The sequence below is a fragment of the Mustela erminea genome, chromosome 12 (genome assembly GCF_009829155.1).
Source record: "Mustela erminea isolate mMusErm1 chromosome 12, mMusErm1.Pri, whole genome shotgun sequence".
Classification (NCBI taxonomy): Eukaryota; Metazoa; Chordata; class Mammalia; order Carnivora; family Mustelidae; genus Mustela; species Mustela erminea.
Genome location: NC_045625.1, coordinates 18763392 through 18781828, shown reverse-complemented (window position 1 = coordinate 18781828; position 18437 = coordinate 18763392). Strand labels below are relative to the sequence as shown.

The 18437-nt window shown below is 38.9% G+C and overlaps 1 protein-coding gene and 1 long non-coding RNA gene across 2 annotated transcripts in view; one reads left to right on the top strand and one right to left on the bottom strand.

Annotated features, from left to right (window-relative positions):
• Nucleotides 1-10522: 10522 nt before the first annotated feature.
• Nucleotides 10523-18437, bottom strand: part of TNFSF8 (TNF superfamily member 8) — a 45592-nt gene continuing 37677 nt past the window's right edge. The window contains exon 4 of the mRNA XM_032306248.1: nucleotides 10523-10933. Within this exon, the coding sequence (XP_032162139.1) occupies nucleotides 10917-10933 (17 nt within the window). The 3' untranslated portion in view covers nucleotides 10523-10916. The remainder of the gene's footprint in view (nucleotides 10934-18437) is intronic.
• Nucleotides 11253-18437, top strand: part of LOC116569860 — a 40031-nt gene continuing 32846 nt past the window's right edge. Inside the window, exon 1 of the long non-coding RNA XR_004277225.1 lies at nucleotides 11253-11344. This is a non-coding gene — a long non-coding RNA (uncharacterized LOC116569860). The remainder of the gene's footprint in view (nucleotides 11345-18437) is intronic.

Below are 18437 nucleotides of genomic sequence, written 5' to 3'. Positions count from 1 at the left end.
CTAGAGACTAGAGGCTGGGGCTGATAGCTCCAAGCTTTGAATCAAGACTTGGTCTTTGTAGGGACCAGCTCCCATCCTGAAACTATCGAGGAGCCCACCAAGAGTTGCCTCATTAAGACAAAAGATGCTCCTATTACCCTCATTACTCAGGGTTTTAAGGAGCTCTGTACCAAGAGTTGGGGACAAAGACCAAATATTTTTCTTATTATACCACAGAAGAGCATCATCCTTATTTTTCAGAGAAAGAAACTGAGGCAAAGAGAGAATATGGGGAAGTCATACATTTGGCAAGAGGTGACTTGACCTCTCTGTCTGTAAAGTCCATTTTTTGAGCCAAAGTCTATGTGGAATTATTAATATTCATTAGCTTTTCATAAACTAAATACAATAGCTTATGTATGTAGTAAATGTTGCTAAATATATTTTCCTTTTGGTATATTATTTGTATCTTACTCTTTTGAGTATAAAAGTTTAAATTTTTGAACTATTATTTTCTTATTTCCAAAGCTAGCCTACAGACATTAAAAAGCACAATTACAAGTTATTTGCATTCTTACTCCTGGCCTCCAGTTCAGTTTTCTACTCCAGAAGTTAATTTTTTTTTTTCAGCAAATCCATTTGTCTTTTCTTTTGTGGCTACTACTTTAAAAAGTTCCATATTTAGAAAATATCTCATTACTCTAAGATGTTATGAATATTCATTTATTTTTCTCACAGCTTTTATAGTTTTCTAAGATCTAAATTTTCAATCTTAGGGAATTTATTTTTACTTATGGCATGAAATAAGGTCCTTTTTTTTTTTTTCTGAGTAGTTAACCAACATTTGAATTTTAAATTTGGAGAGAAGACAGAGCATATTTCATATCTGATTGCAGAACCCAAGGGAATTAATGATGCAGCAACAAAAAGAGCAGATGCTTCATCTAGAGGGAATGAGAAGGAGCTGCTTCTGTGAGAGAAAGTGAATGTCCTCATGATCTCACCAGCAGAATCCACAACTTTTAGCAGGACTAGTTTGAACAAACTTATGTGTTGAAAGAGGAATCCACAGGGCCACTCCCAGCAAACTCGCCCACTTGGACTTCTGCCACCATGTTCTACTGCAACACCCAGGGAAGAACGAAAGAAGGGATTCTCCTGTGCATACCAAATTTGGGGAATTTCTCAGTTCTCCTGGGTGGAGATCCATCCCCTCTCAGGATTAATGTCATTGCATCCTTTGGTGAAGAGCCAATCCTGAGAGTCATTAGGGGAGACCTTGACTTTGTAACCTTACGTGGTTCAGCCCATGTCAAATGAGAGCCAGGACTTGGGGGAGCAATACTCTTGGAAGAGAGTGATGAGTTAGTTGGAGACTGGTCTGGAAGTCCCAAAACTGTTCTAGTTTCCATTTTCTCACTGATTCCTTGGGTGAATTTGAACATACTAAAAAATCTGTGGGATCTCCAAGAACTTCCCAATTTGAAGTTTATGATCCTTCTGGGAACTTCCTATTGTCATTCTCATAGGCTTCAGGCATTCATTCATTCACTCACCAAATACTAATTAAGTAGCTACAGTGTAGGTAGAAATTTGTTGTTACAAGTAGCTCAAATAGTATTGAGAACCATTGAGAACGGAGTTTCTTTTCAAGAAACCAAGACTCCCAAATAAAAATGACTTAAATATTAACACCAAAAAAAAAAAATTCTTACAAGATATCCCAAGATAAGAAATTTCTGAGATAGGTTAATTCTGATGCTGAATGATAGCAAATACTAGGTTCCTCCATGTCCTTCTCAGCATGTTCCTTTGTCTCCTCATTTTCTCAGCACAGCTGCAGCAACTCCAGCCATTGTTGGATCCTCAGGGTTGTAGGGGCAAATAGAGTGGGGATTGAAATGCCTTCAGCTCTCTTTTTAAGATTTAAGAGACTATTTTTAAGACCTTTCTCATCCACCTCAATATGTTTCTGTCACACACCATTACCTAGAATTAAAATATATATCCTCTCTCAAGCTAGTCACCAATAGAGAATGGACTCATCAATTTTGGCTCAGACTAATCAAAGTTTTTCCCTATTGGGGGAGGGGGATTGGATTAGGGCCTAGAAAAATAGAGCTAACTGGAAGAGCCTGGATAAATGAAAAAAAAAAATCTAGAGTTTTGTTGGCAAGGAAGGATGCTGTTGTGTAGTCTACCTTACCAAATATTAGAGGTAAAAAGTGATAGCTCATATTTTTCTTTGCTCTTCAATCCAGCTAGACATTTTCTTCCATATTTCTTGACCATTTTTTATTTTTTCATTAATGAATTCCTGTTTCTGTCCATGACACATTTTTCTATTGATACATTCCTTTTTCTTATTGATCAGTAAATTTGTTTATTATTTTTCTAGTGGAATTATTTCCTTCCCTATTCCTTTACTCCAAATCAGGTAATCCTGAGTTCTTGCTTTTCCTCAGTCCAAAGTACTTTCCAAATTTACCTTTTTGGAGATATCTAAAAAATTTTTTTTATAACACAGCCCTGGTCCAGCATAGCGTAGCTTCCCACCCACATCTACTTAGTCCCTAGTCTTCTGGATTCTTCTTTTAAAATAAATGTCATATTCCCCTCTCCTCTTCCCATCACAAATGGCTCCAACCACTTCTCCCTTTGGACTGTTGTCATGGCTTCATAATTGGTTTCCTTTCCCTTAGTGCCTTCCTTTTCACCCATCGTGCAGTAATTAATGATAAAACACCAAGGCGTAGATGACATAGTTTTATACCTATTGTTGCCCAGGCTGCTTTTTTGCCTGTTGAGTGAAGTCTAGACCCCATAGCCTAGCATGTAACACCTGCTTCATTCAGTTTCACTCTGGCCTTATGCTCTTATTAAATCCATCTGCCATGCCCACTCTTGCTTTCTGTTAGCATGGTTTCCCTTTCTTTCACACGTTTTTGGTGAAATAGCATCCATCTTTCAACACCCACCTCAAAAGCTATCACCTTCGCAAAGTCTTCCCAGATTCCTCAAGTCAGAATGACCTTCTCTTTCCTCTTTCATAAGAATTTTTGTTGTCTGTGCTTGAGTATTTAGGACATCTTGTTTGTATCACTGTTCGATACACATGGAGCTCTCCACCAGTTCCTAAGCACAGGACTCTTGTCTGCTGCTCTAAGGTGTCCTCATTACCTTCTGGGGTTTATAGGGAGTGATGTTCAATGTGTGCTTGTTGAATCTGTTAGTGCTCAGTAAATGCTTGGCATTAACAATTTTTCTTTGTGTACAATTTAAGTTAACCCAAGGGTTAACTTAAATTTAATTGCCATTTAGCATTTGCTAGAGCAAGGCTGATTGCTAATGTAAACACAGATGCTTTGGGGAAAGACAGTATTTTTCCATTGTTTGTTTATAGTAGTATGGATTTTCTAGCCCCCTTTTTTTATTTGTTAGCATATGACTCCATAATGGTGCCTCAATTAATTGATCTTTTTAGGGTAAGGTTATTTCAAGTGCGAATTCAGCCTTAAAATTACTACTACAAACAAATCTTTTTAAAAGTTACACTGAATTGGGGCGCCTGGGTGGCTCAGTGGGTTAAAGGGTTAAAGCCTCTGCCTTCAGCTCAGATCATGATCTCAGAGTCCTGGGATTGAGCCCCACGTCAGGCGCTCTGATCAGCGGGGAGCCTGCTTCTCTTCCTCTCTCTCTGCCTGCCTCTCTGCCTACTTGTGATCAATGTCTGTCAAATAAATAAATTTAAAAATCTAAAAAAAAAAGTTACGCTGAATTATGGAGAAAGAAGTTAACCACAGAAATTTACTTTTCTTGTTCTTTTTAAGAAAATTTAAAAGACATCTAATAACCAATAGTTATTGACAATTTGCTATTTGTCATGGTCTGTTCTGAGCACTCTACATGTATTAATTTATTTAATCCTCCTAACACTTACAGGAAATAGCTATCAAGACCATTTTCATCTTAGATGGGGGAAACTGAGGCAAGAGAGCTTAAATAGTTTGCTTTAATTCAAGCAGTTAGTAAGTGGAGAAACCAGGATTTAAATTCAGGCAGTTAGATTTCTGAACTTCCATTATGTGGTGAGCTCCAAGCTGTATTTTTACTGACTACCAAGGAGACAAGTAGTCAGTTCGAGGCCATTCAATATAAATTACCTTTTCAACAACCTTAGGCTGCAAGGGACAGGATGACAAAAAGGAGAGGAGCTAGATGGTGAAAGCTTTAGGCTTCATCTATAGCTATGGGAATGAAAAATCATATTCATTTACCATTTTAGGCCATACTTGCTTTCCTTGCTAGAACACCTGCTGATTTGGGAGCCCCAGGAAAAGATGCAGAAAGATGATAAAGTATAAATTAGAAGGGCATTACAGAATCTGTGGTTTTGTGCTGCTGCTATAAATATTCTGTTTCATGAAGTTAAGCTTTTTGTGAATTTTATCATCTATGGTATTTTTGTCATTTAATGAGAATGTTCATTTGAATCTCTCTGCTATGACATGCTCATATATAAGGATTTATCCTAGTAGAATAAACAGATCCTTTGATTTATTTTCCCTCCTGTGTGTAGACCTTATATTATGAAATGTGTGGGGCAATGGTTCTCCAAGTATGGTCTGGGGATCCCTGGGGGTCCCTAAGACGCTATTGGAGAGGCCAAGAGGTCAAGGCTATTTCCATAATGGCATTAAGATGTCATTTTCATTTTCCTTTGTCACTCTCATTTTCTTACAAATAACTAGTGGAGTTTTCCAGAGGCAACAGATTGAATGCAGAAACAGACCTGAAAATCCAGTTAACTTCCATTACATGGAACATTAAAGAGATTTGCAAAATGTAAAACAGTGCCACTCATCTCATTAAATTATTTTTGTTTTTGAAAAATAGCTCTCTTTTCATAGAAATACGTTATTTGTGTTAATCCATTAACATGTAATGGGTTTATTACTGTTATTTTGAAAGAAATAAATATTCCTAAATGATCGGTTTTAATTTTTAACACAGCCCATATCAACAGGTATAATCCACATAAGCAAAAGTTCTTTAAGATCCTCCATAATTTTCATTCTTAAAATTGAAACCCTTAAAAACAGGTTCTGAGAACAGAGGGTGAGGATTGCTAGTGTAGAGAGACTAGAACAAACCCAAATCACAAGTTATACCTAGGTTAGCTTCTAAGATCTCAATTTCAACTCTGTATGTGCTGAAGTATTTATAGCTTGAAATGTAGTCATTTATTTATTCGTGCATTCAAAGGGTATTTATTGAAGAGCTGTATGAAGCATTGGGGAGCAAGACACCCTGCCTTCCCAGAGCCTAACCTTGGCATTCATTCCTGTAGATTTCCCTTTAGCAGTTACACTCAGGGTCCACTTTAGTCCTTGCACAGCCCCCAAGGAGCTTGTAATTCAGGGAGGCAAGAGACATGTATGGAATCTTTAAGCAAATCAGAGTGAATGGAGTTAAGATGTCACCATTGGCCATTCTCATGAGCAGGAGCTCAGAGAAGGGATCCATCGCTTGAGATGGTAAGATAAAGGATTCTGGGACTTGACTTTAATCCAGAAACACAGGCGTTTAGGACAGCCAAGTAGAGTGGAAGGGGGCAGGCTGGGTGGGGAAGAGATGAGCAGGCTTGTGGAGTTAGGTCATTCATTGCTTACTGCATAGGGTGTAGGGAAGGGCAAGGGCCTGGCTCCATGCAGAAAGATGCTTATGGCTAGAATCTCCTGGTCTAAGACAGAGTTTTATTCTGTACTGACAAAGAGCTCCTATGTGTTCTAAACTATTGGTAAGTGAATGTCTCTCTTGGGTGTGATTTAAAGCCCATGCCATCATTCCGTGTTTCCCAAACTTGCCAGATCCTAGATTTCCCCAAATAGCCAGAATTATCTGGAAATACTTGTTAAGGACACAGATTTCAGGGTTCCATCCAAAATATACTGATCTGGGGAGGGGCCTGAGGTTCTGTACCTTTAAGTCATGTCGGGTGATTTTCTTTTCTTTTTTCATTATAGGTAAGTTTGGGAAATACAACTCAACCCATTACTGATCGTTTCAATCCTAAAGCTGCATAATGGAAAACTCAAACAAACAAACAAACAAAACAATAACAACAAAAACCCACTGCTCAGGCTTATTCATAATGACCTAATTTAATTTAAAAAATGATAAAAATGAAGATAACTAACAGTAATCAGAATGCAATTATGAGCAATTTTGGTCCACAGTTATTCCTTCAATTGTACCGTATTCTCCAAAGCCCCAGAATTAGCTAAGAAAATAACATCTAGCTCCATTAACAGTATTTTTCTTGTTCTAAGATGTTAAAGACTATGGCATTGCAAACTAAGGGTATGATTGCTGGTGCTGATATAGGTGGGGAGTGACATAGCTTGCTTTGGAGAAAAAGAAAAGAACATTTATGGTTATTCTGGGCTCTCACTACCTGTTCAGGTCAGAGCAAATGTTAAGAGCAGCCCACTGGGACCACATGGGAAATCATCCTCTTGTTTCCACTATAGGAGGAACCTAGAGGAGGAAGCAGAGAAACAAAAATCACACTAGAATTCTCATTGTTACTGAGAACTTTCTGAGTAAATTCAAAGCATGTGCTGTTTCATCCCACAGGAAAATCAATTCTGTTTTTACTGGGAAAGAGTTTATGTTTTTCCATTTATGAAATCATGGACTCCCAAGTTTTGGGAAGTTGAGAGCCAGAAGACATTTCAGAGGCCACTTGGCTCTACTGCTTACATACTCTCTGTCTTTCCTTGTGTAGGCTGGATTGGGTACCAGGAGATGCGAACTTTGAATTGCATCTAGCACTGGCTTGCTGCGGGATTTTGGGCAAGCCTCTTGCCCTTTCTGGGCCTCAGCTTCCCCATCTGTTTGAAGAAAGATGTGCTTCAGTTTGTTGATCTCTTCTAGCTGGAAACTTGCAAAAATACAAGACTCTGTCATGGCTTTGTTTTTGCACTTTCCTAGACAAAGGACACCTAGTTTATAGAGGTTCTACCGCATCTAGAAAGAGCTATATTTGTTATGTGGCCAAACTGAACAGGGTCTGCTCGGGGACTTAGAAAACACTTTCATTATTCAGGAAACTTTGTCTGATACTCTTAAGAAAGAAAAGGTCTGAAGTTTGGTCTTCTTTTTTTTTTTTAATTTTTAATTTTTTCAGCGTAGCAGTATTCATTATTTTTGTACCACACCCCGTGCTCCATGCAATCCATGCCCTCTCCAATACCCACCACCTGGATGCCCCAACCTCCCCACCCCTGCCCCTTCAAAACCCTCAGATTGTTTTTCAGAGTCCATAGTCTCTCAGGGTTCACCTCCCCTTCCAATTTCCCTCAACTCCCTTCTCCTCTCCATCTCCCCTTGTCCTCCATGCTATTTGTTATGCTCCACAAATAAGTGAAACCATATGATAATTGACTCTCTCTGCTTGACTTATTTCACTCAGCATAATCTCTTCCAGTCCCATCCATGTTGCTACAAAAGTTGGGTATTTATCCTTTCTGATGGAGGCATAATACTCCATAGTGTATATGGACCACATCTTCCTTATCCATTCGTCCGTTGAAGGGCATCTTGGTTCTTTCAGCAGTTTGGCGACCGTGGCCATTGCTGCTATAAACATTGGGGTACAGATGGCACTTCTTTTCACTACATCTGTATCTTTGGGGTAAATAGCCAGTAGTGCAATGGCAGGGTCATAGGGAAGCTCTATTTTTAATTTCTTGAGTAATCTCCACATTGTTCTCCAAAGTGGCTGCACCAACTTGCATTCCCACCAACAGTGTAAGAGGGTTCCCCTTTCTCCACATCCTCTCCGACACATGTTGTTTCCTGTCTTGCTAATTTTGGCCATTCTAACTGGTGTAAGGTGATATCTCAATGTGGTTTTAATTTGAATCTCCCTGATGGCTAGTGATGATGAACATTTTTTCATGTGTCTGATAGCCATTTGTATGTCTTCATTGGAGAAGTGTCTGTTCATATCTTCTGCCCATTTTTTGATATGATTGTCTGTTTTGTGTGTGTTGAGTTTCAGGAGTTCTTTATAGATCCTGGATATCAACCTTTTATCTGTACTGTCATTTGCAAATATCTTCTCCCATTCCATGGGTTGCCTCTGTTTTTTAGACTGTTTCCTTTGCTGTGCAGAAGCTTTTGATCTTGATGAACTCCCAAAAGTTCATCTTCGCTTTTGTTTCCTTTGCCTTTGGAGACATATCTTGAAAGAAGTTGCTGTGGTGATATCAAAGAGGTTACTGCCTATGTTCTCCTCTAGGATTCTGATGGATTCCTGTCTCATGTTGAGATCTTTTATCCATTTTGAGTTTATCTTTGTGTACGTGTAAGAGAATGGTCCAGTTTCATTCTTCTGCATATAGCTGTCCAGTTTTCCCAGCATCATTTATTGAAGAGACTGTCTTTTTTTCACCATATTTTTTCCTGTTTTGTCAAAGATTAATTGACCGTAGAGTTGAGGGTCCATATCTGGGCTCTCTACTCTGTTCCACTGGTCTATGTGTCTGTTTTTAATGCCAGTACCATGCTGTCTTGGTGATTACAGCTTTGTAGTAAAGCTTGAAATCAGGTAACGTGATGCCCCCAGTTATATTTTTGTTTTTCAACATTTCCTTAGCAATTTGGGGTCTCTTCTGATTCCATACAAATTTTAGGATTATTTGCTCCAGCTCTTTGAAAAATACCGGTGGAATTTTGATAGGAATGAAATTAAAAGTATATGAGGTAGAAACCAGAGATACAGTAGAACGTATCAATGAAATTAGAAGCTGGTTTTTTGAAAGAATCAATAAGATTGATAAGCCATTGGCCACACTAGTCCAAAAGAAAAGAGAGAAAGCCCAAATTCATAAAATTATGAATGAAAAGGGAGAGATCACAACACCAAGGAAGTAGAAACAATCATCAGAAGTTATTATCATCAGTTATATGCCAATAAGCTAAGCAACCTAGATGAAATGGATGCATTCCTGGAAAACTATAAACTCCCAAAATTGAACCAGGAAGAAATGGACAACCTGAATAGACCAATATCTAGTAACCAGATTGAAGCAGTGATCAAAAACCTACCAAAAAACAAGAGCCCAGGACCTGACGGATTCCCTGGGGCATTCTACCAAACTTTCAAAGAAGAAATAACACCTATTCTCCTGAAACTGTTTCAAGAAATTGAAGCAGAAGGAAAACTTCCAGACTCTTTCTATGAAGCCAGCATTACCCTGATCCCCAAACCAGGCAAAGACCCTCAGAAAGGAGAATTTCAGACCAATATCACTGATGACTATGGATGCTAAGATTCTAAACAAGATCCTAGCAAACAGGATCCAACAGCACATTAAAAAGATTATCCACCATGACCAGGTGGGATTCATCCCTGGGCTACAAGGATGGTTCAACATTCTGCAAATCAATCAATATGATAGAACAAATCAATAAGAGAAGAGAGAAGAACCACATGGTCCTCTCAATTGATGCAGAAAAAGCATTTGACAAAATCCACCATCTGTTCCTGATTAAAACGCTTCAAAGTATAGGGATAGAGGGAACATTCCTGAACTTCATCAAATATATCTATGAAAGACCCACAGCAAATATCATCCTCAATGGGAAAAAGCTTGCAGCCTTCCCGTTGAGATCAGGAACATGACAAGGATGCCCACTCTCACCACTCTTGTTCAACATAGTATTAGAAGTCCTAGCAACAGCAATCAGACAACAAAGAGAAATAAAAGGTATCCAAATTGGCAATGAAGAAGTCAAACTCTCTCTCTTCACAGATGACATGATTCTTTATATGGAAAACCAAAAGACTCCACCCCCAAACTACTAGAACTCATACAGCAATTCAGTAACGTGGCAGGATACAAAGTCAATGTACAGAAATCAGTGGCTTTCTTATACACTAACAATGAAAATACAGAAAGGGAAATTAGAGAATCGATTCCATTTACTATAGCACCAAGAACCATAATATACCTGGGAATAAACCTAACCAAGAGGTAAAGGAACTGTACTCGAGGAACTACAGAACACTCATGAAAGAAATTGAAGAAGACACAAAAAGATGGAAGACCATTCCATGCTCTTGGATCGGAAGAAAGTTTGGCCTTCTTGATTCAACTCTCTGTTGGGTTATATTGTCTTGGGCTTTGGAATTATTCTCATGAAATCCATCTTCTTCATTCATGAAATGGGAATAAAGATAATAATATCTGTCTCATGAGGCTGTTCTGAAAAGTAGATAAAATAATATACTTAAGATTTCAATAAAAATTTGATGTCATTATTTTCCCCTTATAATTTTTGTCCCCATGGTTGTTTTCTCCTTTCCTTGGTATATCTCTTAGTACTGTTCTAGCTTCATTGTGTTAAAGTATCTTTATTGCCTTTCTATTCTGTTATTATTTAGGCTTGGTTTACCTAAGGGAAAGAAGAAGGGAAATGTTTTTTAAAGAGTCAGTTGTTAAAAAAAAAAATAACTAAGAGTCAAAGCAGGTGACAAATCACCAGTATTTTATTCTGTCAAACAAAGACAGAGGTGAAGTCCAAGATATGTGTGGGGGAGCAGATTTCTGGATGAAGGCACTATACTTTATGACCATCATTTTCTGAGTAAGAACTTCCTGTTTAAACCACTGGCATGAGTTAAAGGACATTCAGGTTCTCTCCAAAGTGGCTTCCTAGAGCAAGGCAGCAATCAAAACTTTCCGGTCTTTCCCTTCCACCTCTCATCTCCCCAGCACAGTCCTTTGGAGAGGAACAGTGCTGATGATGAGTCCACAGCTGGAACACAGCTGCCAGGTCTGGAAGTCCAGATTTGGGATCTTGTTCTAGTTCTTCTGCTGCTTATTCACCGTGGGTCCTTGAAGGGGTCTCTTGCCACATCAGCCTCACTCAGGATCTGCACCTATGAATGGGCAGGTTAGACTGGATGCACAGAAGTACCTGAAGGCATTTTGTTAAAAATACACAGGTCCAGACCTCACTCTCAGAGGTTACAGTTCAGAAAAGCCAAAGGTGAGTTGTTCTTATGAATCACTACTGCTACCCTTGATCTTAGCCAAAAGGCTGAGATCACGACTTCTGGCCAAAAGGCTGAGATCACGACTTCTGGCCCAAAGCACCTGCACATAAAATCCTAGATGTCTTCCATTTGTGGTATGTGTGACAAGACTCACCCACCTATTGGAATATGAGAGAACTCAAGTAAATTTTCTTTTTCACAGGATTGTCACCCAGGCTGTGGCTCTGGAAGTGTGGTCTATAGGTCTCCAGTGAGCCACGAGGATCTGTCTGAATGTCTCAGAGAGAAACAAATGTGAGTCCTTTCTTTATGTTAAGGAAGTTAATGAAGATGTACATTTCTACAGGTTGATATCTTTATATATGATCCAGGGCTACTTTCCAAGAAATCAGTATTTGAGTTTGGGCTCTTCCTGAAAGCAAAGCCCAAGGCAAAGGCAGGTGAGTTTATTTGGTACTACCATTCCTTCTTTGGTTTCATGATGTGTGGGTGGCGAGCAAAGATGGCAGAACTTAGAGAAATGAATTTTGGTTCCAGGCTGAGTTTTGTCGTTCACTGGTTGTACATTTGGAAAACCACTTTTCCTTTCATTTTTCACATTTATGAAGTGAATATAACAAAGTCTTGACTCACTGTGTTGTTATGAGAATTATATGGAGTGGTAAAAGCAAAAATGTTGTAGGAATTGCTAAGTATGCTAATAGTTTATTGTTTTACTAGAATGTCCAGTGTTCTCAACTCCATTTGGGACTATGGAGCTTTAGAACATTAGATTTCTGGGTCTTAGACTATGATTGTTGGGTGTGCCAAGGGAATCTGTAATAAAATTCTTTCTAGTCAATTGTGATAATCGGCCAAATTTGAGAACTAAACTACACCATAAATACCATGGAGCAGAGATTATGTATTATTCAACTTCATATTCCTACTGCTTGACATAGTTCCTAGTATACAGTGTAATCAATAAATGTTTTTGAATGGATAAAAGGCCAAACCTTTATACTTAACCAAAAAATGAGCAAAAGTACAGCTCTACAGAAGACACCTTGGTCCCCTGATCTGCATGTCTGCCTGACCTACCTTCCTCCGCTGAATTAGTCTGTTTGCCCCAGAAATACCTGGGCTAATTTATACCCATTACTATAATACTTGAGCAGCTTGTACTACCTTATACGTAGATTTACCATGGGTGACAGTATCTTCTTTTACTATTTCAAAGGTGGTTGTGAAGTGTAAGTGGATAATATATTAAAAAGTGATTTTCAGGTTGCAGTGCTATGAATATATAGGGAATTAATGTTATTAAGAGGAATATGCTAAGTAACTTCATCGTTCTTCAAAGCTCAATAGATAATATGGCTATAGAAGAGAAGATTCTTTCATCAGAGTGTCTAGGCCCACAGATTCACTATTGAGCTCACTTTCAAGTAATTTAAAGAGAACAGATTTAAAATAAGGAAACATGGGGAATTGAAATTATAAGACTAAGTGGAGATATACAAGCCAAGGCAATCCAAAAAAATACAGGAGGATCTCAGTATTAATAATAATAATAAGTGTAATTCAAAGCAAAAGATACTTAATAGGTCAAAAAGGAACCCTTTATAGCAATGGAGTATGTGATCCATAGGGGAATATATTGTCATTAATAGTTATGCACCAAAGAACATAATACTAAGATGTAGGAAGAAAGATCTTCAGAAAATACAAGGAAGAAGAAGAAGAGGAAGAAAGAGGAGGAGGAGTAAGAAAGGAGAAGGAGGGGGAAAGAAGAAGGAGGGAAGGAGAATGAGAAAGAGAGATGGAGAGGGAGAGGCAGAAGAAGTTGAAGAAGAAGGAAGAAGGAAGGATGGAAGGAAGGGAGGAAAGGAAAGGAAAGGAAGGGGGGAAGCAAGGGAGGGAGAAAGGAGGGACCCTGACAATCAAACTTGTAGTGGGAAAATTGTTACACCTCTTTGGAACATGGGCAGATCCAGCAGATACAAAGGTAGGATAAAGAGTGTGAACATAATTTACAAGCTATTTTTAGTACAAGTGTATTGAACACTACAAAGAACAAATTCTTTATGAAAACATCCATGGAGAAAAACCTCACCATATTTTTAAACCTAAAAAGACCCTAATAATTTCTTCAAAGTAAAAGAATATTGACCCGGGCTATCCAATAAAGATAGCCTGATTCATATCTGGCTATTGAATACTTACATTAGAAAATAAAGTAGAAAGTAGAAAATAAAGAAATTCAAAAAAATAAAAAAAAAACCTATGCTGTCCTCAAGATCTACAGTCAAACTGGAGAAAGACACCTACCACTGTACAATAAATATCTAATCATTCTTAGTATTGATCACCCACTGTGGGCCCAGCAGCAGGATCTCCCCTATATCACCTGTAATCCTTTCAAACACACTACAAGTTTGGCATAATTATACCCACTTCTCAGATGACCAAACAAACTCAGCCAGGTTAGATGGCTTTAAGGCCTCAAAGCAAAATAGTAAATGTGTGATTGGAATTCTTGTTGTAATGCCCATGCCACTTCCAGGCCCTCACACTGGTCCCATAAAATGGGCAGCTACGTGATTGAAAGTCCACAGGTTATAGGATAGACATTGGGAGGTGAGATAATTGAAGAACCCAAAACATTACATTTGCCTTGACTTGGTTGGCATATCTTGGTTTAGTTGGAGGAACTTCAGTCTTCTGCTTTAGGAGACAATAACAATAGGTGATTGTTTAAGTCCCCTTTCAGAAGGTGGCAATGAGAAGCACTTTGGGCAGGTCAGCTTTTCTAGCATGTGATGGCTACCACTGGTTACTGCTAGAAAAGTCCTCTTGTCATGGTTACAGCATGCACTTGCATGGAAGAGGCAGTCCTCACATGTGTCCCATTAAGTTTCTTTGAGTTTGGGTTGTATGTCCAAGGAAGACTCTACTAGTGACTTCACATTTGTATATTTTGCAGTTAAATCTTCATTAGCTACAAAATAAATGTTGCCAGAATTTATTCCCTCTTATTTTAAGAAAAGGGGGGAAATCATACAAAAATCCAGAACTAATCAATTCCTTGGAACTTTCTGGTCAGTCGAATTCATTTCAACATAGCTTTCCAAGATCCTGGAGTGTGTTGGCCCCAGGGACAGAGTTATGAATGGAACAGAACAGTCACTCAGGGAGGGACCATATAGACTCTATCAGTGTGTTATTTTTCCAGCTGTAAGAATAGGTTAACTCAGGAGATAGTCAAGATTAGGGTACTCCTTGGATAGACAACCCAAATTCAGTAAACTCAGAAGATCCTTCAGCCTGCTATAGGAACATGCATAGAAATCAGGAAGAATAGAATCTAAGTCACATAGCTGACTCCTAAAAGACTGGCTCATCATGAAAGTACTGGAAAGGTCAGGAGCTTCCCAGAACAGCACTTGACCACCTCTGCTGTTTCAGCTACCATGTACAAATTTTTCTTGAATCATAATCTTGTCTGCTAAGGGTCAGGCACTATGCCAAACACTTTCTAATTCTGATGATTTCTCTTTTTCAGCTTGTTTGCTCGTTCTTGGTTGTGACTTTCCTTTACATATGTGTTTTGGTTTCTGGTTCTATTGTAAATTTCTCAGTTCACTGTGCCTGGGTTTCAGATGATCATAGAATTCCTTAATAACTTCACTTCACTGCTTTGTCTAACCAATATTTATGGCCCTCCTGTTAAGTGCCAGTACGGAGCTGGGTTCTGGAATTTCCAAATTTAATGGTCCAGTGGTGGGTCCTAAAGTGTGTGTGTGTGTGTGTGTAAGAGAGAAAGAGAGAGGAAGAGAGAGACCAATAAGCCCACATGATCCAATTTTTATTTTGTTTTATTATTATTATTATTATTATTATTATTATTTTTTAAAGAGGGAGGTGGGGAGGAACAGAGGGAGAGAGAGAGAGAGAGAAACTTAAGGAGCTCCTTCTCACAACCCTGAGATCATGACCTGAGCCAAAATCAAGAGCTGGATACTTAACCGATGGAGACACGTAGTCACCCCGGATCCAATTTTTATCTTAAAAATATCCTTTTTCTTAAGTGGAGGATGCCTCAGGGCTCGGGAGGAGGCAGCAAGGAAGAGGTGAGAACAGGCAGGAGCCTATTCTAATAATCCAGGTGAGAATGATGGCTTGGATTACAGTGCTGACAGTAGAGATGAAGAAAAATGTAATGACTCACTATGGGATTAGTGGGTAGCACGAGCCACTTATTGGTTGCTTGGATGTCGAATATTAGTGAAAAGGTGATTTTTTTGTTTGAACAATTTTGCTGACAGGATAACTGAAGAAGTCTAGAGAATGGGAGTTGAGGTGGGGAAAAGAAGATGTGGAGGAATTTGGTACATTTTATATTTGAAATATCAGGGAGAAGCTGTTAACTAGTCAGTTGAATTTGTAAGAGTGGATCTCAGAGGAGTTATCTAGAGTGGAGATATAAAGTTAGTAGTCTTAGCATATAGATGGCACTTGTAGCCATTGTCATAAAAGACATAACAGAGGGAAGGACTATAGATGAAAATTATCTTCTGAAGAATGACAAGGTCAGGGAGTTGAGGTGAATCCAACCAGGTATCTGAATAAATGGAATAGTTGCCAGAACCTGAGTGTTTCTCCCAGGGAAGTGGGAGAAAAAACCTAGGTGATTGGTGGTATTATGGAAGGTGAGAGAGGAGCCATCGGATGGAATTCAGAACAAAAGAGGACGGTTTAGCCACCATGGTAGGCTAAAAGAAGGAGAAAATGATCATAAATACTGTAGGCTTGAGCATGGGTGGTGAGAAGTTGAGAGAGTTTGCTTCTGGTAATTTATATTTTTCTCAACTAAGTATGAGGCAAGGTCATCAGAGGAAATTGTGGATTGAGGAGGAGGTGTGGGAAGCATGAGGAGAGAGAAATCATTCACCTCAGTGAGTGGGAAAGTTAGCCTGTGAGAGAAAAATGGTCAGCCCTCTGGGCCATTGTGAAAGCCTATTCTTACCTGGGATTGTTACATTAATGTGAACCCTGTCAGCTCAGTTGTGTGATTGTTTTCTCCAGCAACATACAGCTTCTTGGGCACACCATAGAGAGAGGGATGGCTGGTGTGTGCAGGCCAGAACAGTGGAGGCGGTTATGGGAAAGGAAGTTGAGGAGATTTGCCAGGAAGTAACTAAAACAAATGATGTACTCTAGGATGAGCAAAGAGAGAAGTCAGGGTGGTCAGAAAATGGTAAGGATTAAAGGATAAGGTCAAAGAATTATGGTGAGGGGAGGGGGCTGCTGTGAAACATGTGATTTGGAATGTTGGGAAGTGGGTGGCCAGGGTATGGGGTGTATACATTGGTATTTTACATATGATATCATTTCTGTTGGTGGTAGAATCCAGGATGTGACCATGGCTGTGGGTAGACTAGATAAAAGGGAGGAAATGGTGAAGGACTATAGGAGACCAAAGTGCTGAGTGGGCTCGTGTATGGATGTTGAGACCAGTGAAAATGATATAGGAATTGGTGTGAAGAGGAAAGCAGTCCGGGGCTCAGGTCTTTAAGGATTAAGGGAGTGATTTGGAGGTCAGTCAATAACAATAAGGTGGTGTGAGTTCACCAGAACCTGAGTGTTTTGTAAGAGTAAGGAGAAGAAACGATATGGAAGAAGAAATGGGGAGCAAGGAGGACACCTACTCCACCTTAAGACTCTGATGGTGTGAGGTATGAGAAAACAAGGCACCTTTCATTCAAGAAGCTATAGGAGAAATGGTGTCTCAGAGAATAGCCTGATTTCAGCTAAGGCAAAAGGCAAAAAGAACTTACTAAGAAAAGTGGAGATTTACAGATATCTGTTGGCCCCAGAGTGGGATTTTTATAGGGTTGTCGTGGAAGAGTTTGTTGGGGAGAGATTGAGTGAGATTGAGAGATGTACAAAGCAGCATAGAGATGTATACCCAGTCAAACTTGCAAACCGTAGGTAACCAACTATTCCGTAACCATATGCAAACCATAGGTAACCAACTATTCTGTGGTTGGCTCAATAAAGGGTAACCTGTCCCTAGTCAAATCCCCTAAAGCCAAATGGCAATGAACTGGGTACAGAATATGGCTTCCTGTGCTTAAGAAGCTACCAAGAACTATGTTCCTCAGCAAAGGCTAATGACAGGACAGATACTGTGAGGGCAATGAATTCCCATAGAAAACCTTATCTAATCCCAACTGCTTTTCAAAACAGAAGCCTTCTCTATAGCATGGTCAGTAGCTTATGCTTAAGCATGTTTCATTAATATGGTAATATTTCTAGAGTCTAGTTTGTATTAGCATAGATATGTGACTAAGCTATTTTTAAATGCCAAATAAAATGTCAGTGAAAGGTCATATAAACCCTCTTATATTAGCAAAAATAATACAGATTGGTTGTACTCGCAGCTGGTGTAAGTGAGGGAGGTGGGCACCATTCTATACTATTGGGTGGAGAGAGCTGGTTTAAAATTTGTGAATGATAATTTATGATATCTTAAAATCTTAAATGCCCATATCCATTGACATTAAATTCCACTTTCAGGAATCTAATCTATGTGGGACACCTGGGTGGCTTGGTCAGTGAAGCATCTGCCTTCAGTTCAGATAATGATCCTGGAGTAATTTATATTTTTCGCAACTGTCTGGCTCCCCATTCAGTGGGGAGTCTGATTTTCCCTCTGCCCCTCCCCCCACTCGTGCTCTCCCTTTCTCTCTCTCCCAAATAACTAATTAACTGAACTCTTTAAAAAATTCTTACTGTAGTTTAGGTAGATAGTGATATATTTTTCAAGGATGTTGATGGCAGGTCTGTTGAAATAGCAAAAGCCATAAAGAAGGTATTCATCAATGGAGAAACGGTTTGAAAATTACCTTTTCACAAAGAAATACTAGATAGTCAATTTACAAGAATAAAGAACAATGACAGCAAGGACAGATCTGTCAGCACGGCTGTGAAAGGATGTCTTTGCTATATTCTTAAGCAAACAAAGTAAATTGCAGACCAGTATGCGTGGCACGATTGCATTTTTGTAAAAGAAAATGTATATGTGCCATATATATATATACAAACACACACACACACACACACACAAATGTGTTTATGTATATATGTGGATACGTATGTTTATACGTATATTACCAATTCTAAGACTTAACTTTTCATATTTTTCATGTCTCTGAAATCGAGATGTATCTTATAATGTGTGCTATGTTACAGTTTAATTGATAGTGATATTCCTTTCTTTCTTTCTTGGTGGTACAGAAATTGGTGGCACACTTTACAATTGACAGAGATTTGAGTGTTATGAAATATGGCAGGTTAAATAGATGAATATAGAGAAAGAAAGATAAAATTGTATAAGCATAGG